Genomic DNA, 27993 nt, shown 5'->3' with positions numbered 1-27993 from the left:
GATTAAGGGATATATAAGAAATAAATGTTGTTGATATAAATCTAGTTGTTGTCCTTTTTCTCCTTTTCCATGTTGTTTGTCTATTTAAACAAAAACTAAATATACATTTTTTTGCGATTCACAAGCAAGCGTAGCGTGCTTTACTATGTCTTTATATACAGTCTCTTTTTATGTGTTTTGCATGGATCTAGACAGATTTCATTGCTTAATCTAGAGCAATACATTGTTTCTGATTTGATATGAATTCTGATTGATTTGTTTTTTTATATAACTTTTTACCTCCGCCATGGTACCTGCACTGTCTCCAATATTCTGACAAAAACCTGGTTTTACTTTACTATAAAGTGAGACATTTTCAGATTTTTTTTGATTGATCAATTGGTTTAATCAATTTAACCCCTTGCTTTCAGTGAATAATTATAACAAATCAAATAAAATTACAAAATGGACATAGAAATGATCATACATCCGGTTTTCTAGGGTGCTAGATTGATAAATGAGGCCTATTAAAATTATTTTTAAAAATTCTTCCAAAATAAGAGAACATAACTAAAATTGACCAAATAACACAACGGACACTAATCATTTTATTTTTTCAACACTTTAAATGTGAGTTCTCTTTGTTTGTAAATATATACAACCAAATAGTAATTGCCATACACTCAGGCAAGTCGTACCTCTGGGGGAAAAAAATCTCTTAAATCAAGGTGTATATTTTAATACACATTATTTTTAAAATAATATGCGTTATATGTGTGCTTTCTTCAGTAAGAATGTAATTAGAGTACTATAAGCATTATGCAAAATGGCAGTCACTTCATGGACATGGACACAATCACACTAGTGAAAAGCACCATGGTGACAATGACTGATTTGAGCTGATGTATTAGCTATAACCTGACCATGAAAATGAACTGAGCAAACTTCCAAAAGTCCCTTTCCCTTAAGAGAAATTTCAAATCAAATATACATTAAGCACTACTAAATGTTAATATCCGGGAAATACACTTATGTTCGGACCTGAAACTTTCCAGCTTTTGAGACATACTTGACACCTTTAAAAGGCTTGTACTTCTCCCCATACATGTCCAACCGATTCACCTTCAGTCCTGTGAGAGGAGCAGAGTGAGGACATGTTAGTACACAGACAAGACACATTTGAAAGGTGTATAGATTGCCAAGTATTTACATTGGTAACTATATTCAGACATACAGTGGATACAAAAAATGTGCACACCCGCTAGAAAAGCCCGATTTGTGTAAACAAAAAACAATAAACAATTTCCAAAGATTTCATAATTTTAATGTGACTTATAGAATTCAATGGAATAACAAGGCTGACACAACCCTGTGCACACCCTTAAACTAATACCTTGTTGCAGCACCTTTTTATTAGAGCATTCAGTGTTCTTGATACACGCCCCACATCAGTTAACCCCAAATACAGCGGAGTAGGATCCTAGTAAGATTTTCCTTACTTTTAAACAGTTTTGCTACATCGAAAGCCATATTTGCCAATAGAGCTTATTAAGCATCAGAGGGATTGCATTATTGAAAGGTATCAGGACTGCACAGCATTGGATATACAAAAAACATCCAGGCTACAATTTATGAGTAAGAACTGTGTTTCTTCCACCATCTACACCATTTACTCAGGTGCAGGTCATTATAAATACAGAGGGTACAGAAAGTATTCAAACCCCCTTAAACTCTTTGTTATATTGCAGCCATTTAAGTTTTTTCCTCATTAATGTACACACAGCATGCCATACTGACAGAAAAAAAACTGAATTGTTGATATTTTAGCAGATTTATTAACAAAGAAAAACTGAAATATCACATGGTTCTGGTTATTCAGACCCTTTGCTGTGACACTTATATATTTAACTCAGGTGCTGTCCATTTCTTCTGGTTATAAATTAGGATAGCCACATACCTGTCTATATAAGACCTTATAGCTCATAATGCATGTCAGTGCAAATGAGAATCATGAGGTCAAAGGAACTGGCTGAAGATCACTTTGGGCACAAGCCAACTTCCCTCAGATTGACAAATTTCTGTGGATGCAGAATGAAACGTCTCTACCTTATAGAAAGAAAGTCCAGTTGCCATGATTCAACTTTCAGACAAATTCATCTGGTGACTGAGAATCTTCACAGACATGAATGCAAGTACAGGTAGAAAAGTACGAAAACCAGGACCTCAGACTGTCCAACCAGACAATGACCCTAAGCACACAGTTGAAATGGAAAAGAAGTGATTGTCTTCAAATCACCCTTAGTGAGCAGTGGGCAGCCATGACAGGCGCTTGGGGAGCAGTGTTTGGGGACGGTGCTTTGCTCAGTGACATGGTTTTAGCAAGTGCCTGCAATTTAACACAAAGTGAAAATTTTAAGTCTGAATACTTTCCATACCCACTGTATACACATGTAGCATCCAGTGCAATACAACCTAATGGGGTTTGTGCAATACAATCCCCCAAATCCACAAAAGAACACCATACCCAAAGTGATTATAAATGGCTTCTACACTTAATATCACTAACAGAACATCATACTCACATGGATTATCAATCCCACCAAATCTGAACTAATATTCATTCCAGTAGATTCTTCACAACATCAGGATCTTGCTATTTACCTAGACAACTCACTGGTCTCGCCTTCTACAACAGCCCGCAACCTTGGAGTAACAATAGACAACCAACTCTCCTTCTCGACTCACATCAGCAATCTTTCCCACTCCTGTAGATTCCATCTCTACAATATCAGACAAAGCCGTCCTTATCTATCAACACAGGCCACCCAGCTACTGGTTCAGTCCTTAGTAATCTAACGATTACTGTAACTCCCTTCTAGCTGGTCTACCTCTATGTACCATCCGACCTCTACAACTAATACAGAATGCAGCAGCACGACTGATCTTCAACCTTCCCAAATTCTCCCACACCACCCCTCTGCTACATTCCCTCCACTGGCTCCCAGTAGATGTACGCATCAGATTAAAAATACTGATGCTGGCCTACAAAGTCAAACATGGAGTAGCACCATCCTCCCTCACAGCCCTTATTACACCTCGCACTGCACCTTGTATACTCCGAGCCTCCAGTACTGCTCACCTGGTCCCTCCATCTCTGAAGGTAAAAGGACACTCATCTAGACTCTTCTCTGTCTTGGCCCCTCAGTGGTGGAATTAACTTCCACTTGAGGTCAGAACAGCTCAGTCACTGAGCATTTTCAAACGGCAGCTCAAGACCTTCCTCTTTATAGAATATTTAGATAAACTTGTAACCTTCTTATTGTCTGTTTTATGTATAGAAACTACAACAGAGTGAATAAAAATATTGTATTCATAGTTGGGGGTCCTAGTGAACCAGAATTGATCACTTCATTAATTGTAACATGGAAGCACGTTGTAAGTCGGTGTGGATAAGGGCATCTGCCAAATGCCTTAAATGTAAATACCCATGGTGATAGTGTATGTTTGGTGTTGCTTTTCTTTAGCTTGCAGAAATTCTGAACAGTTCCAAATGCAATCCACTCTTTGGCCAAAATCTTGCATTTACGGCATTTATCAGACACCCTTATGCAGAGCAACTTACTATCAGTAGTTACAGAGAGAGTCCCATTAGAGTGTCTTGCTCAGGGACACAATGGTAGTAAAGTAGGGTTTGATCCCAGGTCTTCTAGTTAATACGTGAGTGTGTAACCCACTAGGCTACTACATCTTGAACTGTCTGGTAGAAAGCTGAAGCTAAAAAGAAGAAAGTAGAGAAAGTCTTAACCAAAATAAAGTTAGTTTTGGACAAACTATTAAGAAGACTGAATGTTGTTTTTTAATTATTAGTTTAAGAGTGTGCACAAGTATACAACCATCTTGAGTGTTTCTATTAGCCTGCTTACAGATTTGTTTGTTTGTCTACTGAACTGCATAACTTATAAGCAGGGGTGATGCCTGGGAGGTGAGCAGAGTGGGGGTGCCATATATGCAACACACTTTTAGTAGTATGAAGGAACTGCTGGATATAAATAGGAAATTTCAGGTTTTAGGTACAAATTTGTCATGTTGAAAAAGTAATAAACCCTCTGCAATAATACATACTCTGTATTTATTTGGCTCACCACCTGGAAGAACAGGAGTTAGCCCCAGAGTTTTATATATGTTGTTTATGTGTTCACCATCCCCTGATGAGGCTGGCAGAGATTAACATTTAATACATTTATTTACAAAATGCAAAAACCTTTAACCAATCACTGAAACAAATTTACAAATCATTTGGAGAAAAAAAGGCACTAAAGACCAGAAGTTTGTGTTTGCTGACCGCTCATTTACCATGTAAGCAAAAATTAAATTATAGAAATTAATTTACAGCTCTAACCTGTGTTACCAAACTCCAATCCGGAACATGCAGTTAACATACTGAGAGAGACTGAGCAGATCTCAGTTTAGTTAGTTGTAAAGTTTGTGAGAATTACATAATATATTGTCGCTTCAGTCCAAATACACATAATATCATGCATTCGCACAATTGTGAACCCAGATGTGCACAGCGTGCCATGACCGGTGGATTACTGACAAATTAAAGGCTTGTTTCATATGATTTTGGAAAAAAAAAATTTCCCTCCTCACTAGGCTGTTCCTGATTCAGTAACATCAGAGAAAAGTTTTATATAAATAGAAATCCCACTCTCAGAACACATCCACTAGCAAGTGCATAATTTTGCCATCTAGCTCCAAGGTCTCCCCTTCCCTATTTTTCAGATCACGTGTGAGATCAGCAGGAGAACCCAATATATCTTTATTTATTTTGCAGCCACGTCGGTATGCCAGAAATCTGGCAAGGCACATAAATGCTATCAGCCCTGTATAAGTCACAGTGAATTCAGGGAATTACTTATTGTGGTTTTTACATCACAAGTATGTACTTAAGTATGTACTAATGCAGTTAAAGAGGCAAGTTCTACATTGCTACATACATTCCTACCTGAGATAGCAAGCTGCTGGATTTTGAGGTCAATGTTCAGGCTGGGGCTCTCCTCTGGTTTAGGAGCTCCACACTGCAGGGTCAGACTACCTTTCAGGTTGGGCAGCTTCTGTTGACTCAGCTTCCCAATATCCCATACGAGGGTCTAAGTTAAAAAGAAACCAATAATGATACAGCTTAATATCATCCATATTCCAGAATGTACATTCTGACTCATTCAATTATTAATTGTACAATTATTAAATGGCCCCTATTTAGCTACCAGCTTTTACATTTACCATAAGGTTATTTAAATATTGCGGCAAATAATAAAGACAAGAATGATACTTCATGCAAAGACTTATTTTAATACATTTTTGAAGGACACAGTTGTAAGGCTATTTCAAAATCAGTTTATTCATACTAAGGAATCCCAAAAAAGTTTATTTCACTGGCAACTGGACTTATTATGGATCCTTCACAAGGTTTCGCCCTTCTATTCCACACATACAAATCAGTACTTGCTGTTTGACTTCCACCACACTCTGGAACACAAACTGGGAGTAATCAGAACCCTACACCACCAGGCAGAAAAAAATCCCACTAGAACAGAGGGAAAGGAGAAAGAACACAAGCATATCAAGGAGTCAATCAGAACATATAGATATCCGAACTGGGAATTTATGAAATCCAGGAGAAGATCCAATAAGAGCACTGCTGCAACTGCAACAGGGAACAGAACAAACATAAAAATGTTGATATTCCTAATTTTGCAGGGTTGTCTGAAAAGCTCAGGAGGATTTTTAACAAACACAACATCCTCGTTAATTTCAAACCAGGCAACACTCTGAGACAGAAACTGGTTCACCCCAAGGACAAAACACCCAGACACAAACAGAGCAATGTGGTATATGCAGGACATCAGGACAGGACTCAGCAGTCCTCCTACATCTGAAGGGCAAAAGCCACTCGTTTGAAGACAATGAAGTTAGAATTTTGGACCGGGAGGATGATTGCTTCAAACGAGGTGTGAGAGAAGCAGTTTACTGCAAGATTGAATAACCCTTATTAAAACAGAGGAGGTGGCCTTAAACTTAATCTATCAGCCCCGTACAATGCAGTTCTTTCAACTGTACCCAGGAGGTTTCAAAGTCGTTCACACTCTGGCTCAAGTAGTCTCATTAACATAGATGAAAAGCCAGGGAGATGGACATCCCAGAAGTGGAACAACTGGCAGGAGCAGCAGGTTTATAAACCATGTGGAATCCTGAAGGTGGGATTCCACATGGTTTATAAACCTGCTGCTCCTGCCAGTCCGTCAGACTTGAGAAAGCCCTCTGGAATGGAAGGGCAAAACATTGTCAAGGATCCATAACAAGTCCAGTTGCCAGTTTTGAGACAAGCATGACCTGGATGACTGAGAACCTTCACAGACATACTAAGGAATGTCAGCATTTCAACGTGGCCTCAGGTCAGATTTCCTCTCTTCTGACAGAGACGATGTAGAGCAGATTCACTCTGATAGGGTAGATGCACAATATATTGCCAGGTTCAACAGTGTGGGAAAACACACTTCATTTTCATTCCACCATCAAAGAGGGTCTTCCTTTCTGGATATTGCTGGCTCTGTGAGGAACATCTTAACTTCCTTTCTCACTTCATCAAACTTGCAAATAGTTTTTTCTTAGCCTTATCTAGGGTGAAATAATCCCAGACTTTAGAGCAGTTAATGTGAAATGGACTGCCATTCTTGTTGTTGTCTCCGAATGCTATTGCGATTCTCAAAAGAGTGTGGAGTATTGGAGACATTCCAAGTCTCCCCATATTGAAAGCAGTTCCATGCCCACAAATTGAATAAAATATACACCTTCATGAAAGGCCAATTTAATTTTCCTTTTTCACCCAAACCCCTCCTTTTATATATCACTCCATCCTCCCATTCACTCCCATGCATTTTACAGAGCAACAACAGTCACACTTTCAGCCATCCAGTCACCACATATATCACCTATTCAACCAATTTAACCACATTTAACCTCTTTCTACTCATCCCCCTATCCTCCACTACTCTTTTTCACCCTCCATACTCTAATTGAAGCCAATTCATTTTACAGAGCAACAACGGTCACACTTTCAGTTTTCCAACAAAGACAAATCACATGTCCTAAACATGACCAAATTTCACGATTCATCATGTCCTCAGCCCGTTAGCATTGTTAATGTTAGTTTTATAACAAAAGTTTTCATTCATTAACTGAAATGCATAATTCATGATTCAGCACAGCACATGAAAGGGTAAAAGAAAAAGGAAGGTCATACAGTACAATTACATATACCAGTCAAAATAAGACGTAACATAGAAGACACAAAACAAACCTAATGTTACAACCTTTTCCTTTCCCCTCACATTTCCTTCCTTTCTAGTAATGGGTGCAACACTAATTAAACTTCAAAGCTAAGGCCCCTGCGCCCATAGACAGCACATTAAACAAAATGTTAACACCCATAAACATGTATAAATTCATACATATCGCATTTCATCTTAACATGGAGAATCTCGACTAAAGGCACACCAAAATCAAAACTACATGAACAAAACACAATTCCAATGCCATTCACATAAACAAACATATATATAAAAAAAAAAACTCAATATCATGTCTGATAGTAAATAAATGAAAAATTAATCAATAGCCCCATACGCAGTTTAAATACCGCACCCCTGCCGATAGACGTTGCTGCCTCTGTATATTCTGAAAGAAGATCAAACCTTATCACATGGTAAAAAAGCCACAAGGCCAAAGTGACATTAAACACTGAAATTTGGGGTCCATGGCCAGGAAACTCCTTAAACATTAATCGAGAACTGCAATCCTCAAGAGGCAGGTAGACAAAAAAATCCCCACAAATTCTGACCAATTCTAAACACTGATTATGCAGGAATGGGTTTCAATCAGTCTGGAACTGGCAAAGAAGTTGATTAACAGCATGCCAGCATGAATTGCAACACAGGGCTGCAACACTGCATTGATTCTTTGCATAAACTTAATTGTCAATAACAGCATTTGAAACTAATAACATTATAATTATACTAAATTAGAATTATACTTCAATACACCACAGAAACAACTGATAAAAAGATCTAAAAACAATGAAGCAGAAAAATTTGTCATTGTCAAAACTTTTGGCTGTAGGGACTCATCCTGCACTCCACACAGGTATAGAACACTATTCTGCCCACAGGTGTTTTGTTTTTGTTTTTTTTTAACAAACGATCTGGAGGTTGCATTATACGCTATAATATGCACTGTCTATGAGGATGTGTGTTACTATGTGTAAAAAGAACTGATTCAAGCAATGGCATGATACAATAATGTAGATGTAATGTAGTTCATTTATTGCATTGATTATTGGCATTTTATATAGTTTATTTTTATACAACTTATATTTTCATTTTAGTTTTCATTATTGTTATTTTTCTAATTTAAAATAAATAAATATTATTCTTGTTCAGCCAATTTATTTTGCATTTTCATGTTCTTTTGATATGGATCTTTACCTTGGTGACTGGGTTGTAGGTATAGTTTCCCTGGGTTGCTGTCAGATTGGCACTTAGGACAACTTTGGGCATGTTTATTGTAACAAAAACAGCCTCCACAGTCTTGCCCATTGTCTGTTTAGGGCCCACTGTGATGTCTAGCCGTCCTGAAGAGCCAGTCTCAAAGAAACTGATGTTCTGCTTTACATAAATAGGAATGGCAACTAGACTGAGAAGAGAAAAACAGGAAGTAAATAAAATACAGTACAACAAAATTCATCCAAAACAAAGTTATGTCAGCAAGTATGTCGCAACGAAAGCACAGATTATTCTCAGTAGGGCCTGAATTCCAGCACAAAGAAATAAAAAGTCATTCCTGTTACAGGGAGACTCCCATATACTTACTTCTGTGCACTAACATGGTAAGAGAGGAGCCGGAAGTTTCCATCAGGAGGAATAAAGGAGAGAACCCTCTCAGACTCCCAGCGTTTGAAGCGAACACATGGGTGAAAACTCACATCATCCAGGAGTCGAGGATTCTAAAGAGAAGTCTGTTTTCAGAACAGGAGCTAATCATGAACTTCAAACAGTCAAGTGTTTCACAAAACAATAGCTTGGTAATTTCAAATAAAAAAAGGATTGTGTGACAGGTACAACTATTCCGTAACATAGTATTCATGACAGTCATGATCCGAAAATACAACATTTATTTTATACAGTTCAGGCCAAAAGTTTTGACATCTTCTCATTCAATGTGTATTCTTCATTATGGTAGATTTAATGTGTATTCTTCATTGGTAGATTCTCACTGAAGGCGTCAAAATGAATGAACACATTTGGAGTTATGTACTTAACAAAAAGTGGAGACCTGGCCTCCACAGTCACCGGGCCTGAACCCAATTGAGATGGTTTGGGGTGAGCTGGACCGCAGAGTGAAGGCAAAGGGGCCAACAAGTGCTAAACAGCTCTGGGAACTTCTTCAAGACTGTTGGAAAACCAGTAATCTAGTTTTAGAAAAAAATAGAATATAAAACATGTTTTCATTTTTTTCACCTTTTTTTGTTAAGTGTATAACTCCACATGTGTTCATTCATAGTTTTGATGCCTTCAGTGTGAATCTACCAATGTAAATGGTCATGAAAATAAAAAAAAAACACATATGTACTGTATATAGCCCAAAATCACATATACGTCTCTATGGTTTACTGAGATTACTTACCAATAGATACGTGTAATAATTATGAGAAGTGAAGTATACTGAAGAATTAAATTTTTAGCAAACCCTATTATAAAGCCTAAAATAAAAAAATGTCTTCATTGAGAACAATCATAAACAACTCATACTGCTAGTGGAAAAAGTATGTAAACCCTTGGAATTAATAACTGGTTGAACCTTAGCATCGACAACCTTAACCAGGTGCTTTCTGTAGCTACACTTTGTTCAATAGGAATCATAGTCCATTCTTCTTGGCAGAACTGCTTTAGCTCTTGTCTATTCATAGTCATTGCAGAACATTTCTTAGGTTGTGGTCTGGGTTCTGACTTGGCCAGTCCAAAAGTGTTTCTGAAGACATCCCACCGCTGCCAAACCTTTAGGAGCCAGGGACTCAATGTATAATGTGTCTGACTATGGATCTGAAGATTCAAGGTTTGACTCCTGGCTAGCTCGTGCTTTGCTGCTCTTTTTGGGGCAGCGGTGGCCTATTGGTTAAGGAACGGCCCTGTAATCAGAAGGTTGCCGTTTTGAATCCCAATCCGCCAAGGTGCCATTGAGCAAAGCACCGTCCCCACACACTTCTCTCTGGGTGCCTTTCAGTGCTGTTTATCACAATGACAATCACTTCACTTTCACATTCAGGTAAGGACTCACCACATGTAGAGTTTCTTATCATAAAGTGCCGCCGTTTTACCTGCCGAGAGAATTCCCCGTGGTGCTAATCGTAGCCGTGTACCTGCCGCCTAGCGCTAATGCTAATCTGGTGCTAGCTGAACTGTACGAGGCTATCAGCAAGCTCCAGACCACGCACCCGGATGGATTTCTCATCATTGCCGGCGATTTTAACCACGCAAACTTGAAGTCAGTGTTCCCCAAATTCCATCAACATGTGGACTTTGCTACCAGAGGGGAGAACTGCCTGGATAAAGTGTACACCAACGTGCGTGGTGCCTACAAAGCGGCAGTGCGCCCACACATCGGTTCCTCAGACCACGCCACAGTGATGTTGCTGCCTGCATACTCAACACTGCTGAAACGCACAAGACCTGCCAGGAAGACCATCAGAGTCTGGCCCAGTGGAGCCGTCTCAGCACTCCAGGACTGTTTCGAGTGCACGGACTGGAATATTTTTAGAGAGGCGGCGACGTACAACGGCTGCGTTAACCTGGACGAGTTTGCGGAATCTGTGACTTGTTACATCACCAAATGCATAGAGGATGTTGCAGTCCTAAAGAACATCACCACCAGAGCCAACAAGAAGCCCTGGTTCACACCACAGGTGCGTGCTCTGCTGAGAGAGAGAGATGCTGCTTTCTGGTCCGGAAGTAAAGCTGCCCTCAGAACAGCGAGGGCTAACCTCTCTCGCTCTATACGCCAAGCAAAGAGAGCGCACGCAAAAAAGATTCAGAATCAACACAAAACAACACAAAAGACACTCGCAGTTTGTGGCAGGGCATCCAGGCTGTCACTCAGTACAGGCCAGCACCAAGCAGCTGTACAGGGATGCCACACTCCCCGAGGAGAGGAACAAGTTCTATGCACGGTTCGATACACTGAACTCGATACACTGAACAACACGCACACGACGAAAGCCATGCCTCCCATCACCGACCAGACCATCACTCTGCCTGCAGCCGATGTGAGGAGAACCCTCGCCAAGGTTGACCCACGAAAAGCTGCAGGTCCAGACAACATTCCTGGTCGTGTGCTGAGAGACTGCACTGATCAGCTAGCCGAGGTGTTCACAGACATCTTCAACACTTCGCTGAGCCAGATGATCGTCCCAGCGTGCTTCAAGTCCACCACCATCATCCCAGTGCCGAAGAAATCTTCAGTTTCCTGCCTGAATGACTACCGGCCCATCGCTCTGACCCCCATCACCATGAAGTGCTTTGAGAGACTTGTCATGGCACAGGTGAAAAGCAACCTCCCTCACTCACTGGACCCTCTGCAGTTTGCTTATCGCACAAACAGGTCAACTGAGGACGCGATATCCACTGCACTTCACCTTTCCCTCTCACACTTGGACAATAAAGACTTATGTTAGATTGCTGTCATAGACTTTAGTTCAGCATTCAACACAATCATCCCCCAGAGACTGTGTGTGAAACTGAGCGAGCTGGGACTGAGTACCTCACTCTGTAATTGGATACTGGATTTCCTGTCAGAGAGACCTCAGTCCGTCCGAATCGGCGAGAACGTTTCCAGCACCATCAAGCTGAGTACCGGAGCCCCTCAGGGCTGCGTTCTCAGTCCACTTCTGTTCACACTCCTGACTCACGACTGCACCGCCCAGCACAGCTCGAACCACATCATCAAATTCGCCGATGACACGACCGTGGTGGGGCTCATCAGTAACAACGATGAGTCGGCTTACAGAGATGAGGTACAGCAGCTGGCTGCCTGGTGCAGTGAGAACAACCTGTTGCTGAATGTGGACAAAACAAAGGAAATGATCGTCGACTTCAGGAGAACTCGCCCCACACACACCCCACTCAGCATCCACGGCTCCACGGTTGAGACTGTAAAAGACACCAAGTTCCTGGGAGTCCACATCTCAGACAATCTCACTTGGACCACCAACATCACCTCCATTACCAAAAAGGCCCAGCAGCATCTCCACTTTCTGAGACGGCTGAAGCGAGCCAACCTGCCCCCTCCCACCCTCACCGCGTTTTACAGGGGCACCATAGAGAGTGTCCTGACCAGCTGCATCTCCACCTGGTTCGATAACAGCACTGTTGCCGATATCAGGCAGCTTCAAAGGATCATCAAAGCAGCTGGTAACATCATCGGAGCGTCTCTTCCGCCACTGCAGGACATCTTCTATAAGCGCTGCATCAGAAGAGCCTCCTGCATCGTGCTTGACCCCTCACATCCATCACATGGACTTTTTACACTCCTCCCATCCGGCAGACGTTACCACAGCATCAGGTCTCGATCCTCCAGGATGCGTGATAGCTTCTTCCCACAAGCCATCAGGCTCCTGAACACATTAACTGCACTCATACTTCCCCCCACACACACTCGCACTGTGGACTAACTCTGTTGCACCTCTGCACTTTATACCTCATTGCTGCAAATATGCACACGCTGCTATACGGACTACCTCTTCTTGTTGCACTGAAACCAATAACTGTACTATCACTACTGTTGTTTATTTGCACAGTCTAAACATGTATATATCACTGGTCACTTTTTAACACTACATTTTTAGCTAAATTGTATATTCTGTATCCTATATTTATATATTGTATTTCATGTGACGCATCGGTTTTCTGTTTTTCTGTTGTCTACTTTTATGTTGCACTGTAAACTGGAGCCACGTCTTCTCGTCTCTCTGTATATCTGCACAATATATAGAAGAGATGACTAAAGGTCACTTGAACTTGAATAAAAAAAAAACTGACTTTGATATTTTGGGTCATTGTCTTGTTGCATCACCCAACGTCTACACCTGATGTACAGACACTCACATTTGCTGCCATTTTAGCCTAATCAATGCACAAAACATTTACCGATACAGCCGTAAAGTACTCATGTGCCCTTTCGCAAACTTCAGGCATAAAGCAATGTTCTTTTTATCAAGCAGCGATTCCTAAGTGGTGTCTTGCCTCTTTTGCAATGTTTTACGATCAAATGTGGGTTGTATGTTTACTTCTTTGATGAGTCTTTGTTGTAAGAACAGATTTTTTCACTCCCTTGTCCACTCCCTCTCTTGTGAACTATTTCAGTTACAATCTAAGGTCCTAATGTTAAATCTATTCACAGTTCTTGAACTGTGATCACACTGATTTCTGATTAAATTAGTTTTATTCAAAATTTAAGACAAAAAGAGTGAGACAACTTTTGACACAGAATAACTAAAACTGATTAGCTTTTCATCTTTATTTCCAGCAAAAGTTCAATGTTTGTGCCATTAAATTTAATCAGTTCTTACCATGAATGAGAGTGTGAGGTCTGGCATCCCAGTGAGGTTCACACAGGCATCTATCACACCCTGGATTTCGGCAAAAACAACTGATCCTGCAAACAATATTTACAGAGCAAAGGACATTTCAATGCACTCACTCACTCATTATCTATAATCTTTATCAGGGTCAGAGGCCTAAAGCCCATCCCATTATGAAGGGGATTCACCATGGGTGGAAAACCATTCACGCATCAAAATCATGTTAATATAGTTAATATAGTACAAGTACCTAGTAAAACAGACAAAAAAAAAAAAGATTTTCTTTTAGTCAAGGTATAACAAGGTTATATTTATTATTATATTATTGTTAGCTTATAGACTCAAGAATACTCTGAATCCATTCCAGACATGCAAAATGCTCTGATTTGTTCCATGATATTCAACCATATATTTGTTTTCTTTTCCCCTTGCACCCCGTGCTTCCAAAGATTGTTTCATTATTTTCTCCCAGCCAATCTGCTAACTTCTGCTATCTGAAATCTCCACTCAGACCTGCAGTCATCTGTGCGACCGCATAGGAGACTACATTTGTCTACATCTGTCGAAGGGCAAGAGTTTCTTGGCAGACACTGAGGGCCAGATGCACTTCTAAAAATCAAATATTAATGGTATTTTATCTCAAGTAATATATTTTTATTTTATATACAGGGAGTTCAGAATTATTAGGCAAATGAGTATTTTGTCCACATCATCCTCTTCATGCATGTTGTCTTACTCCAAGCTGTATAGGCTCGAAAGCCTACTACCAATTAAGCATATTAGGTGATGTGCATCTCTGTAATGAGAAGGGGTGTGGTCTAATGACATCAACACCCTATATCAGGTGTGCATAATTATTAGGCAACTTCCTTTCCTCTGGCAAAATGTGTCAAAAGAAGGACTTGACAGGCTCAGAAAAGTAAAAAATAGTGAGATATCTTGCAGAGGGATGCAGCACTCTTAAAATTGCAAAGCTTCTGAAGCATGATCATCAAACAATCAAGCGTTTCATTCAAAATAGTCAACAGGGTTGCAAGAAGCGTGTGGAAAAACCAAGGAAATAACTGCCCATGAACTGAGAAAAGTCAAGCGTGCAGCTGCCAAGATGCCACTTGACACCAGAGTTTGGCCATATTTCAGAGCTGCAACATCACTGGAGTGCCCAAAAGCACAAGGTGTGCAATACTCAAAGACATGGCCAAGGTAAGAAAGGCTGAAAGACGATCACCACTGAACAAGACACACAAGCTGAAACGTCAAGACTGGGCCATGAAATATCTCAAGACTGATTTTTCTAATGTTTTATGGACTGATGAAATGAGAGTGAGTCTGGATGGGCCCGTGGCTGGATTGGTAAAGGGCAGAGAGCTCCAGTCCGACTCAGACACCAGCAAGGTGGAGGTGGAGTACTGGTTTGGGCTGGCATCATCAAAGATGAGCTTGTGGGGCCTTTTCGGGTTGAGGATGGAGTCAAGCTCAACTCCCAGTCCTACTGCCAGTTTCTGGAAGACACCTTCTTCAAGCAGTGGTACAGGAAGAAGTCTGCATCCTTCAAGAAAAACATGATTTTCATGCAGGACAATGCTCCATCACACGCGTCCAAGTACTCCACAGCGTGGCTGAGAAAAACTAATGACATGGCCTCCTTGTTCACCTGATCTGAACCCCATTGAGAACCTGTCGTCCATCATCAAATGTGAGATTTACAAGGAGCGAAAACAGTACACCTCTCTGAACAGTGTCTGGGAGGCTGTGGTTGCTGCTGCACGCAATGTTGATGGTGAACAGATCAAAACACTGACAGAAATCCATGGATGGCAGGCTTTTGAGTGTCCTTGCAAAGAAAGGTGGCTATATTGGTTGCTGATTTGTTTTTGAAATGGGTATATATTTGTTTTTTGTTAAGTTGCCTAATAATTATGCACAGTAATAGTCACCTGCACACACAGATATCCCCCTAACATAGCTAAAAAATAAAAACCAACTAAAAACTACTTCCAAAAACATTCAGCTTTGATATTTTTTTGGGTTCATTGAGAACATGGTTGTTGTTCAATAATAAAATTATTCCTCAAAAATAGTTCTGCACTCCCTGTATACGGTTTCCTTCCAAATTGGTGTTTTTTAACCTTTGTCTATAATAACTGTACTGCAGCAAGCCACTAAGGGGTTACTACGAGAAAATTGTGTTTGCTCAATGCTCATTTACTGGCGGAGCTCAACTAGAAGTTCTAGATGTTGATTTACAGCTCAACCCTGAAACTGTTAACAAACTGTAGTGAGACTGAGCAGCCGGTCTAGTCAATTAAATCAGTTGGTAAACTGACATAATATATTGTCAGTCCATGGTCTCATAATATAAATATAATATAAATCGCACAATCAATTGTGTGGCACTGCATTTGTGAAACCGGAAGTGAGTAGCATACTGTGACAAGTGGATTACTAACAGATTGAATGCTTAATTTGCTTTAGAAAAAAAAAAATAATAATAATCAAATGGGACATACTTCCCTCATCACTAGGCAATTCCTTATTGAGTAATGTCAAAGAAAAAAATTTAAATATGGAAAATTCGAACTCTAAGAAAATGTCCGCAAGTGCAGAATTTAGCCCTCTAGCTCCATAAGCGGTTCTGCTAATTCATATCCCATGCACATCTCAACATACATTAGAAATACAGCAAATTATTTAGGTTAATAATAGTAAATAAATGTATTTGGTGTGCTGTATTTTTAAGACCTTTAACTCTGGATTTAAGGATTACTAGTGATGTATATCGATATTTAAGTCCTTAATTCAATCAAACTTTAGACTTAAGACATTTTAAGAATCCGCAGATTCCTTGTATAGAAAACAGAAGTACTGCAGAAAAAAAATTATTAGATGAGAGGAAATAATGTCACATCTACACCATGTGGGGGGAAAAAAGTTTACTTAAGGTTTTGGCAATTTTATAAAAAATTCACACATATTTAAGTATTCACAGCGTTTGCTTTGAAGTTCAAAATTGAGCTCAGGTGCCTTCGGTTTCCTCTGATCATCCTTGATTAGTGCTTAGTAAAACACATGGCAGCACACCTGGAGTTTACTAAAAGGCACCTGAAGGACTCCCACACCATCAGAAACAAACTTCTCTGGTCTGATGAGACAAAGATTGAACTCTTTGGTGTGAATGCCAGACATCTCTTGGAGTAAACCAGGCACTGCTCATCTCCAGGTTAATACCATCCCTACAGTGAAGCATTGTGGTGGCAGAATCATGCACCAGCAGGAACTGGGAGACTAGTCAGGACAGAGGGAAGGATGACTGTAGCAATGTACAGTGAAATCCTGAATGGAAACCAGCTGCAAAGAGCTCTTGAACTTGAACTAGGGCAACGGTTCATCTTTCAGCATGGCAACTACCCTAGACTAAGCACACAGCCAAGTTATCAAAGGAGTGGCTTCAGGACAACTTCTTGAGTGGCCCAGCCAAAACACAGAATTTAAATTGATAGAACATCACTGGAGAGATCTTAAATGGTTGTGCACCAATGCTTCTTATTCAACCTGATGGACCTTGAGAGGACAGGAATGGGTAAGTGAAAAGTGAAAGTGAAATGATTTACATTGTGATACACTGCGGCACAGCACACGGTGCACACAACAAAATGTGTCCTCTGCTTAGTGAGCAGTGGCCAGCCATGACAGGCTCTCGGGAAGCAGTGTGTGGGGACGGTGCTTGTCAGATCGGGGTCGCAGTGGCACCTTGATCACGGGGCACCTCACCAACCGCTAGGCCACCACTGCCACCAAGGATAGGTGTGCTAAGCTTGTGGCATCATGTTCAAAAAGACTTTAGGCGCATTGACAAAGTATTGAGCAAAGGCTGTGAATATTTATGTTCATGTGCTTTCTCAGCTTTTTATTTTTAATGAACTTTATTTTAGTTGTCATTATGGGGTGTTTAATGTAGAGTTCTAAGAGGAAAAAAATAATTTAATCAATTTTGGAATAACGCTGTAACATAACATAAATGTGGAAAAAGTGATAAGCTGTGATTATACAGTGCAACCGAAAAGTAGTCACACGACCAGCATTTATGTTACGTCACCTCTCTGCATTTCATTTAAAAGGTTTGTTGATGAAGATATTTAGTCATAGTGGCTCGGACTTCTGCTTTATGACTAATTTGTTTGTAATTCGTGCAGTGACTGCACTTTGTTTCTACTCTACAGAATGAACAGATTAATTAACTTGATAACCTGGCTGGAATTTGCCCTTATTTTTCAATATGTGCTAAAGGCTGTGGCACATGGCAGTACACCCTCAAAAAGGAGGCAGGTTCTGGGTAGGTAAAAACCAATTCTATGCAGACTTTTTACATCACTGATGCAGAAAAATTAGTAATGCATTTTTAACATCTTTTCTGGTTGCTCTGCTGTTTCACTAAATACTCTCCAACTTGTTCAAAATTCTGCAGCCAGTTCTTAAACACACAAAACGTTATAAACACAATACTCAATACTTTGATATGCTACATTGAGCATAAAAACTGTCACTGTTCAGTCCATGCTCACGTAGTAACAGTCATACATACTAATAGTTCTTCTTTAAATGTACACTGTAAGAGCATTTAAATTTTGTGCTGTGTGCGGAGTTAGTCATCTGCCCCGATCCTGCTGCAGATCAACTCACCACCAATCCAGTAGACTGGTCATGTGGTCCTTTTATTATTTCATTTTGGTATTACATAAAAGCAGTAGCGTTTGGTTCGTGTAATGTCCCTGTCTTATGTACAAGTGGTTACTGACATTTGGCCGGGCGTGGTGGAACTGCTGTAAACATAATGAATAGAGCTTGATAGAAACTTTCTTCTCGGCGGGCCTCCTTTTTCTGCATGCTTTACCAGAGTTTCCTCTACACACCAACCCAAACCCGTTACAAACTGAAGACACAATGCCTGGTTCAGACATCCATGGCGCCAGATGAGTGCAGACTGAACACAGACCATTTATCTGCTCATTGGAGAAAATCTAAAGCCACTTTCAGACTGAATGTGGCACGTGCTAAGTTCACTGGGGGACTCAGCGAAAAAAACATGTGTGGTTTATCTAAACACCCGGTAAAACAATAATGTCATGTTGCAGATCTCTGGAGAAGCATTCAGCATGAAAGTCTTATGCGGAGCGGTGCTGTACTTAGATCAGGCAGCCACAGTCACTATCAGCATTACATTTTAATCAGAATTTTTATGCCACTGGCAAATAAATAAATAAATAAATGAAAAATCGCCATGTCATTATGATATAATCATTTATGTTCTGCACTGCATCGATACAGAATTGTCCACATCTGCATCACGATGCATCGATTATACAATTTATTTCAACACCCCTAGTGCCCATACACTCACAGGCATTCATGTCCACAGGACTGATAGTGAAAAATATTCCTGTACATAAACATTTTTTTTAGATGAGCAGGGGTTGTAGGCCTATGCTACACATTTAACACATAACTTGTTGGGCCCAGACCACTATATAAAAAACCTGTGCATAACCCTGATCATAATTATAGTCAAGAGGGGGGTCCATTGGTTTGCTCCGCTTGATAGATTCTGGTATATCAAATTAGACCAGTATATTAAGTATTTTATTCAAATCTTTGTGCGTTGCTTCATCAAAGTTGAGTGACAACATGCCATTCTTTAGATTTTCAGACAGACGTTCTTTAAACTCTGTGTATAACAAAATAGCTCATATGCTGCCTCGAGATGGACATATGTGTGACAATGGGTTTATCCTCTGCTAATTTCTTATCTAAAATGACAAGTCAATGAGTGATAGTACAATAGTAATTGACATGACCCCCCTGACATTAGGTCTTAGTGGTCTCCTAATACTGTATCTGAAGTGTCTTTCCGAAATTCAGCCTTGGTGCAGAATTACAGCCACATTATCCAGTCCCACAATGAGATTTCCCCAGGAAACACCATTTCTGTATCTGTAGCTTTAAATGCAAATGAGGATGAGAGTGGCGGGATAAGAGCGGTTTATATAATTGAGCAGGGATTCACAGAAATTATGTCATCAACACCATTCAATTACATCAGAAAGTCTGTTCAAATTTCACTTTCTCGGTCCTCAGCTTCACTTTTGTGCATTCTTGCTGCATCAACATTCTTGATTCATGAAACATGAAGCAATGGATTGAGAATGCTGATGCAGCAAGAATGCACAAAAGTGAAGCTGAGGACAGAGAAAGTGATAATATAGTTCTGATGTAATTGTTGCCAGAAAAAAAATATATATATATTTTAACTGGGTTCCCAATTAGATACCCAGCAAATTACATAAAAGTGGTGAGGGAATAATGTTGACGGCTGTTGAACGGTGTTTGTATGCTGAGTGTATAACTGCGTCTGTGTTATTCAATGTACAAGCAAATAAATGTGTGTCTGAGAACTAATCTTGAACATGGTGTAAAAACTTCACCAGTTTTATCCAGGATTGCATCGATCTCCTCCACAACGTCAAAGTAGGCCTCATTATTGGTATACTTCACCCCTGCCCTCCTCCAAGGGATGGTGGACAGCTGGCCAGTTGGTAATGTCTCACCTACATTACAACTGCCTGAGAAAAAAAATACATATATTTAATTAAAGTATTTTTAATTAGGTTTAATTAAAGTACACCCCCCCCATTTTTGTAAATATTTTATGACACTTTGATACAAGTAGTGTACAGCTTGTAAAAGTGTAAATTTGCTGTCCCCTTGAAATAACTAAACACACATACATTACATCCAGAAACCATTCAGAAGTATTTTCCACATTTTGTTACAGTCTTATTCCAGATATTTTCTCTCAGAATTCTATACACATCATCCCATAATGACAACGTGACACACGTTGACGTTTTGACAAATATACAAACTTCCAATAAATTTTTGTTTCACCCCTGATAAATTAGGTGGCATCTGTGACCAAATTGGTTGAACTCTAGAGCCCTGCTCATGGCAAAGAATTATTGCTCTACATAGACACGGCCTATGCTATAAGAAAAACTCCCCCAAACTCAGCTGCAGCACGGTGGCCAAGACCATACGGTGGTTCAACAGGAGGGGTTCTTGCCATGGTCTTGCCAAGAACAGGACTTGCCATGGTCCATCAAAGAAGAGAGCTCATCCTCAGTATCATATCAAGATGTCGTCTTTTGAAAATAGTGGTTAGCCTTTCAGTCATCAGACCAGTTGCTACACACTAAATCAAATGGTTCTGCATGGCTACAGTCGAAGAAGGAAGCATCTTCTAAAAATGATGCACAAGAAAGGCAGTTTGCTGAAGACAAGCAGACCAAGGTCATGGATTACTGAGCAGTGGTGGCCTAGGGTGTAAGGAAGCAGATTCATAACTGGAAGGTAACATTTACATTCATCAGAAGCCCTTGAAGCAACTTACAATCAGTCCCCCAGGAGAATCTTAGGGTTAAGTGTCTCGCTCAGGGATACAATGATAGTAAGTGGGATTTGAACCTGGGTCTTCTGGTTCATAGGAAAGTGTGTTTGTTACGTCCTTTAGGCCGTAGAATCGCTTGGAGTGCTCTGTGTTGTGCGTGTTTCTCTTTAAGGCTGTCTGCTTGTCAACTGGCAGCCAATCAACGCACAGGACAGAGAACTACTTAAGGACCATTCCAGCCACCATTCAGGGCTCATTGTTGTGGAGCCGGAGGAGGAGGATGCAAGAGGAGAGTTTTGGATTGTGTTAGAGATGAAGAAGCCTTTGTTGTGTGTTAGAGTGATTAGTGTGGTTAGTTGTGGCTTTGTTGTGTATTTGTATTGTCTCTCCTTTCATGGTGTGTTGTCCTCCTGTGAATTGTTGTGTAGTTGTTGTATATAGCACTTTAGGTTTGGTTGGTTGTTCACTACTCACTGTAAATAAAAGCACAATATTTCACTTGGGCCTGATATCTGTGTCTTCCCACTGCACACATTCTCCTCGTTTGTTGTCATGTTTCCTGACCCCTAGACAGGGACGTGACAGTGTTATCCACCTAGGTTGCAGGTTCAAATCCAATGAGGTACCCATGAGTAAGGTACGGTCCCCACACAATTCCCTCATCAACTCAGAAGATGCGACCCGAGAAACACTGAGCCCCAAACCTTCAAATTTTTCCACACTTCCACAACTAGTGGTATAGTGAGCCCTGATAAATGTTACACTTATAACAGGTGTCAGATATATTGGTATTAAATGTATTTAATTTTGCAGGGGTAATGTACATTTTCCAGTTAAATTGTAACACTCTCAATCTTGTATTGATAGTTTGGGCATGTGTTTTCAAACAAATTTGGCTACAATCTATGGGTGAAATCTTGTAAATCATATATTCACACTCTTCTATTACTAATTGAATTATCCTAATGCTTCTCGACATCCATGTTATAGAACTGAGAGATCGGTCCTTTGTCAAAACAATAATTTGTAATATATGTTTCTAGGATGGAAAAATAGGTTGTTGTAATGAATTCTTTGAGCCAATTTAAAACTTCTAGAAAAGTTGTAGATACTTGAAGTGTTTCTGAGGTATATCAAACCTTGCCTTCAACTCATTAAATGACTTAAGTTGACCATATTCTAAACCCCCTGTCATTATTTGCAGGGATAAGCTATTAGCTATTACCCCAGATTGGGGGTAAAAAAAAAGGACAATCCAGATGGGGTGTCTAACATTTGTGTCAGAGTATGATGGAGGTTTCACAAACAGATTAGTATTTAAGGATTGCAGAGTATAAATAGATTTTCAGTGCCAAACCTTCCATGCAGTGTTTTTCAATATCTAACCAGGACATCCAAACATGATTAGAAAACCAAAACATTGTGGACCTCATCGGTCTAGCCCAAAAAAACATTCAAGACTTTAAAGACATATAGAAATTTGGGATTCATAGTTGGTTGAACATAGATTTGTGGCATGGAATCCAGGCAGTCACAAACTACAGGACTAAAACCTTTTATAGACTCTTGTAACCATTAAGGGTGTAGGCACCAATTAGGAGTTTTTCTATTTAATTGTACCACATTATAAAATATTTAGACAAAGGTATGCTCCGAAAAAACAATACTATCATATCCACAGTTAGTGACACTAGGCAACAAAGGTGAGGCGATTATTTCTTAATCTATTGAAGTGTGGGTTTTAAATGATGGTGATAACATGACTATTGTTTAAATTTTGGGTTCCTTTTAGTTCCTTTATATATTTCAAGATTGTAAATGAGGCATATCTGTCCCTGAGGAGTGATCCATTTTAGGGTCTAACGTATAATTTAAATCACCAGCCAGTATTCTGCCATGGAGGTTGGCCAAGAGCAAAAACTAATTCTCAAAAAAAATAATGGATTTTGGGAGGAGAGGAGGAGGGAGGAGAAACAGGATGCAAACACTCTGACTGGCCATCTCCTTCACACTTTCACAATGTAACCACTAAGTAAGTAAGTAAGCCTTAAGGTGTTTAAGCCTGGTAATTCTCCTTGTTGTTTAAATTCTGCATTAGAGGTAATCTGATCCTTTAGAAAGAATGCTGGTATTCTAAGAATATTTTCAAAACAACTTGTATTAAAACAAAAACACCAATAACACAAAAAAAACACAAGTTCTGCCATAAACACATCCTCTAGAGCGGTCTCTCTGAATAAGACAGCCCTGTCACCCTCCCCTTGATTTTGGAGTGGAATTACTTGCACACACCGATCCAATGTAAACAAGGGATTGTCATTATGATACACAGCACAGCACTTGGTGAACACAACAAAATGTGTCCTCTGCTTTTAATCAATCAGTGTGCAACGGATGTCACTCGAAATTATTCCATAGCAGCATCAGTCTCAGCTGTTTTACTGTGTCTTCTTCTTTGGTGTAGCTCCCTTAATAGATCTGGAAAGAACAAAATCTCCCAATCGCCGCCAGTAATTTTGCCTTTGGCCCTGGCTGCTCTCATCACCCAAACTTTATCCTGAAAGTTTAAAAACTTTGCTATGACGACTTGTGGGGTGTTAGGATTATTGTGTTGTGCCCGGCCAGGCAACCTGTGCGCTATTTTAATATGGAGTGAAATCGGGAATGTGGTAGGTCCCAGTGCCTCTGGGAGCCATTTCTTCAAAAACGCTACTGCATTATTTCCTTCCATTTTCTCTGGCATGTTAAATAATCGCAAGATGGATCTGCGCAAATGGTTTTCAAGCTTGTCAAGTTTGTTTGTGAGCAGTGTTACTTTTTTTTTTTTGCTAGTGCTACATTCTTGTGCTGACTGCATCTTCTACATTGCTAATTCTCACATCTACTTCATCCATGCGCGCTGTTCAGTCATGAACACCTCAATTGCTTTCAAGACCACATCAATTTTTGGGGAAAAAACGTTTCTGATCCCATCAACAATCGGATTATATCCATATTATAGGCCTTTCCAGAATCTTCTTCCACTTGTGACTTGGGGATAGCATTACCTCCTGAATTAGCCTGGTTGCTAGCAGCCGAGGCATCATCTTCCACATTCGTAGAAAAGTTGGTTTGTGTTGTGCCTTCTTAGGCAACATTATTGCACATAATATGTTGATAATTCTCCAAAATTGTTAAATATCACTATTTGTGAAGTTAAAGAAGAATTTTCAGGAACTGTACCAGGAGCTCTCTGAGCTCAGTTGAGCGTGTGCTCAGTTCAGTGCCATGACTCCTCCCCCTACCCCTACTACTCTAGCTTGTATCAAAATGTCATATATTCAGTGTTATCCCAAATAAATATTTACAAAAATATGTGGGGTGTATTCACTTTTGTAAGATACTGTACGTTAAATATTATTTGTGAAATGGTCACAGTTTTCAGATGTTGTCCCAAACGTCCTTACCTGTAATGGAGTTGACCACTGATCGCAGGATATTTGGTGGTTTGATAAGTTCCTTCAAGATGTTGGACTCTGTGGCCAGAGGGAATCCATTGTCCAGCATTTCCTCCAGCAGCTCGTAAACTATCACTACATTGTCCTTGATAGCAGATTCTGAGCATTCCCCAAAATAATCCTAAACAGATTAAGCTCCAGTCAGACAACCTCCACACACAGACTGAACAGTTACTAATGAGATTTGAATAAGACTTTTTACATAAATATTAACAGATATAACCTACCAGAACATGTGACCTACCTGAAATGTTTCTGCAACATGATGCAGAAACTCAATGACAAACAATGGGGGAACCTCTGACTGAATCACAGACACAAAGAAGATCTTCTCACGATATATGTTGATTAGGTAGTGATGGCCGGCGTGTATCACTGGAGGCACATTTTCTGCCTCCCCTGCTTTCTCCTGAACCTCAAAAAAGTAATCACAGACTGAGCGGCTGATAACGCTTTTCCAGTGTTTCTCCAGGAATATGTCACTGCTCGAGTTAATGAGGAATAAACTGTGGATCATGGTGAAGCCTAGGAAGTAAGGAAAAAGACACCTATCAATATCACACAATTCATATTATACCACATTTGGTTTCTCAATAAAGAGTAATATCTTATTAGATTACCCTATGATTTTAAATCAATAACATTTTCATGTGTGCATTTTCCAATCAGATTTTTAAAATATTTGCATAGGTTAAACTGGTACACTTCAGGGTTTCAATGATACATTGCATAATAGCAAAACTCTACTGTAGAACTAATAATAATTTGTTTAGATAACAATGTCTCACAATGTTTTACCCACAAACATGCACATTATTTTCAGCACTATGGATTGAATACTGCATAACATATTTCAAATGCAAGGTGATTATATTTTTATACAGGGATGACACTTGGTCGATCTGTTTTGTGGTTTCTGCTGAAAACTGAAGTTTCTAAAGTGCCCTCTGCCTAACGCCAGAAGTAAGCAGCATTCCTCAAATCAAACTGAACCGGAAAAACGTTGAAACATTCGGATCTGACTGCGGCTGTGCGGAGGAAATACAGCAGCACATATTAAGTCCTTAACATGTATTGAAAAGTAGTAACTAAAGTGAAAATTACCTGGAACGATTGCCAGCAGCGGCTGCTCCCCTTTTAAAAATGTGCGAAAACGGAACTTTACAATAGCCGCCCCGTGTGCGCCTGCTGGTTTCATGTACATGATTAATGACTTAATTAATGTTAATGCAACTCGAATCTAATTTGAATATATTTTTGTCATCGAGATATTAATGTATAAGACAATTGTACACATTTTGCGCCTGACGTGTTCGTGGAGTGTGTGATTTTTGATAAGGCATGCTGCGGGGACAGCTACCTGGCCCCTGTTGTTTTTGGCATGTGTAGTTTAGTTTGAAACGTGGCCGGTAACGGAAACCATGGCTGCAGGTGAGCCCAAAGCCAAGAGAATTAAACTCGATCATCAGCAGCAAGAAGTCAGGTGCGTGTACGGGTTTTTAATCGCTAATGCAGATGTTTCTCAGTCCCATTCACCAGGCACGTGCTGATGTCTACATGTTGTTTACACACAGGTCAAAGGTTACAGGCTCTACAGCTGTTGCATCGTTGCCCCCCTGCAATAGTATTAAAATGAACTTATTTTTAACGTCAGTTTATCTTCCAGCAAAGAAACTGTTTGTATATGTAAACTCCTGGTGTAAAGTAGTGTCCGGTGCGCAACGATGGCGGATCTTCAGTCAGAATGATCTGCTGCTCAAGGTTAGCAGGTCGGAAAACAAACAGGCATTACAGAGACGGGTCGCTTGTCCTTCGTCCACTGGCGCCGCGAGTCAATGTCACCGCGTTTTCACCAGAGGCGGGAACAGCGTAAAACTGGGGGTGTCCGCTCTTATTAGTTCCATTCAAATGTATTTAATAATCGACCGATCTGGAAAGTAAACCTCTACATAACCGCAGTACACGTTCTTTGCTCTGCACCTTTTGTCCAAATGTCGCGTAACTGAGCCTAGAAAGCGCGTCTAGACAACTGCTCCTCCTCCACTGGTCGAGCCCAGCAGCCAGGGGACTGAGTGTTCGGTCGATTCCTTTTGCCTGAACTGGTGAAGCGACCGGTGTTGTCATGCCTGGTGCAGGGTATGTGATCTTTTATACTCCTTTAGATGGAGTATCTCTGAAGTGCTGTACCCTAACAGCACTTAATTTATTGGTTGATGTTTCATTAATCACTTTGTTATTGGAGTTTGGTGTACCGTGGTATGTACAATACACTGTGGTACGTAAGGACACTATTGCAAAAAGGTGACTCTTGAAACCTTGGACAAAAACTGAAGTAAAATATTGGTGCCTTTTCAATGACCGTATGTATCATGTATCATACGTTATATTATGATATTCCTCTTGTTCATCTTCGCCAAAGACATGTACACAGCCACTGCGTGCCCCTCTGGACTGCTACTCCCATGTTATGAGTTGAGCCTGTTGCATTAAATTGTGGTATTGTGAGATATTGAGGGTCTCCAGTGGTGGCGGACGTGTGAGTGTGCAGGAGGAGAAGTAGGGGTGTTGAAATGAATCGTATAATCAATGCATCGTTATGCAGACATGGATCAATTTGCATCAGTACAGTGCAGAAAATAATCGATTATCTTTCATAATGATGCTGCTTGGTGATTTTCTGGTAGCTGCATAAACATTCACATTAAAAAGTATGGCTTGTAATGACTGTGGCTGCCTGATCAGAGTACAGTGCCACACTCTGCAGCATTGTTCTCGCACCGCGGTCAAAGTTGATATTTGTTGAAACTGGCTTTGAAAGTGTCTTTAGATTTTCTCCAATGAGCAGAAAAATTGTTTGTGTTCAGTCCGCACTCATCTGACACCACGGACGTCTAAACCAGGCGTTTTTTTCTGGAGTTTGTGGCTTTATGTAATGGGTTTGGTTTAAGGTGTAGTCATGTGACAATGTAGAACATTTATGGGATTCATCGCAATGCATTGATAACCGTAATCGAATTGTGAGACGACTCTAAGAAGGGATGAAGCTGGTGTGTTTTTATTTTTTGCACTGCGCTGCTCAGAGTGAAGCTGGTTTAAAGAAAAATTTATAAATATTCTAGTTCCAGGAAGTATGGAAAGTACCTTGTCTTGCCTATGTTGCCTTTGTCTTGGACAAACACAGTTGCCAGGCCTCACAAATCAAGACGAATAAAAAGGTAACCCATGGTACTGATTTTTTTGCCAAGTCCCTGCTGCTGCTGCCCACGAACAGGGTCACGCTTTGTGGCGATCGTCAATGCCATGTTACCGGGAGGCCACGGCCTTTGCAGCCGCTGTTTTAATCTTCTCACACCAAGTCAAGCAGCAACGTTCAGCCAGCTACAGCC

At 40.2% G+C, this 27993-nt stretch overlaps 2 protein-coding genes across 6 annotated transcripts in view; one reads left to right on the top strand and one right to left on the bottom strand.

The window, feature by feature from the left end:
• Window positions 1–51: 51 nt before the first annotated feature.
• On the bottom strand, window positions 52–27869 carry ap3m1 (adaptor related protein complex 3 subunit mu 1). 3 transcript variants are annotated; one of them, XM_028962824.1, is made up of 9 exons: window positions 27749–27869; window positions 24852–25132; window positions 24557–24728; window positions 20149–20286; window positions 13658–13743; window positions 8907–9040; window positions 8523–8730; window positions 4985–5129; window positions 52–1109 (listed from the first exon to the last, which is right to left on the bottom strand). In XM_028962824.1, exons 2-9 carry the CDS (start codon window positions 25122–25124, stop codon window positions 1009–1011), a joined length of 1257 nt encoding a protein of 418 aa, XP_028818657.1. In that variant the 5' UTR covers window positions 25125–25132; window positions 27749–27869; the 3' UTR covers window positions 52–1008. The 3 variants fall into 3 exon arrangements, with proteins under 3 accessions (XP_028818657.1, XP_028818665.1, XP_028818651.1); XM_028962832.1 differs by lacking the exon at window positions 27749–27869 and adding an exon at window positions 26588–26688; XM_028962818.1 differs by lacking the exon at window positions 27749–27869 and adding an exon at window positions 25712–25780.
• LOC114769647 (adenosine kinase-like) overlaps window positions 25977–27993 on the top strand; it is a 43575-nt gene continuing 41558 nt past the window's right edge. Inside the window, exon 1 of one of the 3 annotated variants that reach the window (XM_028962850.1) lies at window positions 25977–26090. In XM_028962850.1, the coding sequence (XP_028818683.1) occupies window positions 26029–26090 (62 nt within the window). In that variant the 5' untranslated portion in view covers window positions 25977–26028. Of the gene's footprint in view, window positions 26091–26193; window positions 26744–27993 lie in introns of those variants that run through there. The other 2 variants (XM_028962844.1, XM_028962859.1) reach the window with 2 other exon arrangements.

This window comes from Denticeps clupeoides, chromosome 2 (genome assembly GCF_900700375.1).
Source record: "Denticeps clupeoides chromosome 2, fDenClu1.1, whole genome shotgun sequence".
NCBI lineage: Eukaryota > Metazoa > Chordata > Actinopteri > Clupeiformes > Denticipitidae > Denticeps > Denticeps clupeoides.
This window is presented reverse-complemented; position numbering and strand designations above follow the sequence as displayed.